Genomic DNA, 2,156 nt, shown 5'->3' on the forward strand with positions numbered 1-2,156 from the left:
ATTGTATCTTTGCCTGCATGTTTCTTAACAAATTAGTGCACGTTAGAGAACATTTTTCAAATGATTCTGTTTAAAACTTTTTGTCAAAATGTCAGTTTTTCATGTCGTTTTTGTTCAAAAACTAAGAAATTGTGATGAAAATGTTTGTAATTTTTTTTTTCAAAATTGTATCTTTGCCTGCATGTTTCTTAACAAATTAGTGCACGTTAGAGAACATTTTTCAAATTATTCTGTTTAAAAGTTTTTGTCAAAATGTCAGTTTTTGTGTTGTTTTTGGTCAAAAACTAAGAACTTTTGACAAAAAAATCTTTGTAAAATTATTTTTAAAAATGTTATCTTTCCTGCATGTTTCTCCTAAAATAAGGGCATTTAGAGTTTAGAGTACAGTTGCCAGTTTTCTAAATGTTTTTTATAAAATGTTCTGTCAAAATGTGAACTACTTAATTGATGCAAAAAAGGATGAGTTACAAATCCAATCTGCAATGAGTTGATTTTAATCAAGAATTCAAATACAAACACTTAGATGTAAGCTGTTTAACGACCTGGCTACAACATGAGGCCCCGCCCTCCATATTTATTATCACCATCTTATATCTCATTTTTTGTTTATCATTTTAACGTGACATTTAGTCCTGCAGGGACTGTCCGTGCAGGGATCATGCTCTCGGCTACAACAAACCAGGAGCTGGTCTGTTATCCAGGAACGAAGAGGATTTCATCAGAGAACAACAGTAATTCAAATCACGCACTTGTGTTATTTCTGACTGTGCTCTGGTTCTGCTCTACGTCACTGAAACGTCACACACACACGTACACACAAAATCACTCTATTGCAGTAACAAGAGTAAATGTAATTCAAAAAATACTTTTCACCTCTGTCTAAAACTGGAATTAAAAAACAAAAAACTTTAGTTTTGAGACTCACCCCAAGTTTCCGGGGAGGACGTAGACCGACGAGACAATGTGGGGAAACCGTCCAGGCTCCATCCCAGGGTGTAGGGTAACCTTCAGACAGTAATGTAAAGACTTGTGTTTTCAGAGTATGATGTTAAAGAAAAAAAACATTTTGAATCTTTTTTTACTCGACTTCACTTCCCAGGTTTCTGTCACCACCTCGTCTCCTCGTCTCGTCTGCGCTGTTGCCTAGCGACGCCCAGAGATAATCTGGAGACGTTCCCGTGAACACACACTCTCACAGACAGAACATTCCTTCTAAAGGTTGTTGTTATCGACTTCATCCTGACTGGAACGAGGCTGAAAAAACGTCCATTCTTTTAGCTAAAATCCCTGCTATGAAGCTAGGCTAGCTGTAGCTAACAGCTGCAGCTAGCCGTGTGTTCGTTTTCACTCCCGTCTTTTCAATGTCACACTATTTGATTTCAGTCATTTGCAACATTTGAGTCTTAGTCTGGTTCTAACCCGACTACTAACCCTAAGAGTTTTACTCAGGCAGTTCTGTGGTCGACCTCGTCGACTGATCGCAGTGGTTTTAAGGTGTGATGGTCCGGTACAGACGCGGAACACGGTCGTAACATGGAACATGGATTTAGTTTGTTGTCAGGGAGATTGAGACAAATGATGTGCAAAAAAAAGACTGAGAAAAGGCTGTTGGTTGTGACGTCATCATCAGGTTCTAGAAGGTCAACAAAACACAGGTCAACGTGACATGAAATAAAAACAACAGTCAAAGAGCTCAAAGGAAATGAGAGGTCAAAGGTCAAGACGTTATTATTAGAATAAAACACATCAAACCAAGTCGTACGTTCATGATATTTTATTGGAAAAACAAAAATGTAAAGACTCGCATGTACAACTTGGAATGAACTGAACAGAACAGCTGGACTGGGCCGGGCCGGGCCTGACCACACACACACACACACACACTCTCACACACCAGATAGAAACGTCGCTCACACCCGTCCCCACTAAACCGAAATTAACCCTTTGTTAGAACATGGATTCAGTGTTGGGAGCAGAAGTCACTCTGGACCAATGAGAAGTCACCACTGACCACAGAGGTCACCACAGAGGTCACCACTGACCACAGAGGTCACCACAGAGGTCACCACTGACCACCAGGATTTCTCATCCTCAACATTTTACCCCTGGTCTTGTATTTGCCCCCAAAACTACTAATGCATGTCAAAACTTATACA

The 2,156-nt window shown here is 39.7% G+C and overlaps 1 protein-coding gene and 1 long non-coding RNA gene across 2 annotated transcripts in view; both read left to right on the forward strand.

Moving 5' to 3' along the window:
- Nucleotides 1–1,182, forward strand: part of ttc7b (tetratricopeptide repeat domain 7B) — a 22,435-nt gene extending 21,253 nt beyond the window's left edge. The window contains exon 22 of the mRNA XM_025058512.1: nt 1,100–1,182. Coding sequence (XP_024914280.1) covers nt 1,100–1,182 — 83 coding nt within the window. The remainder of the gene's footprint in view (nt 1–1,099) is intronic.
- Nucleotides 1,183–1,900: 718 nt separating this feature from the next.
- Nucleotides 1,901–2,140, forward strand: LOC112487577 (uncharacterized). Its single transcript, XR_003050784.1, has 2 exons — nt 1,901–1,999; nt 2,031–2,140. It is a non-coding gene; the product is annotated as an uncharacterized LOC112487577 (long non-coding RNA).
- Nucleotides 2,141–2,156: the final 16 nt, after the last annotated feature.

Source organism: Cynoglossus semilaevis, chromosome 1, assembly GCF_000523025.1.
Source record: "Cynoglossus semilaevis isolate Cse_v1.0 chromosome 1, Cse_v1.0, whole genome shotgun sequence".
Classification (NCBI taxonomy): Eukaryota; Metazoa; Chordata; class Actinopteri; order Pleuronectiformes; family Cynoglossidae; genus Cynoglossus; species Cynoglossus semilaevis.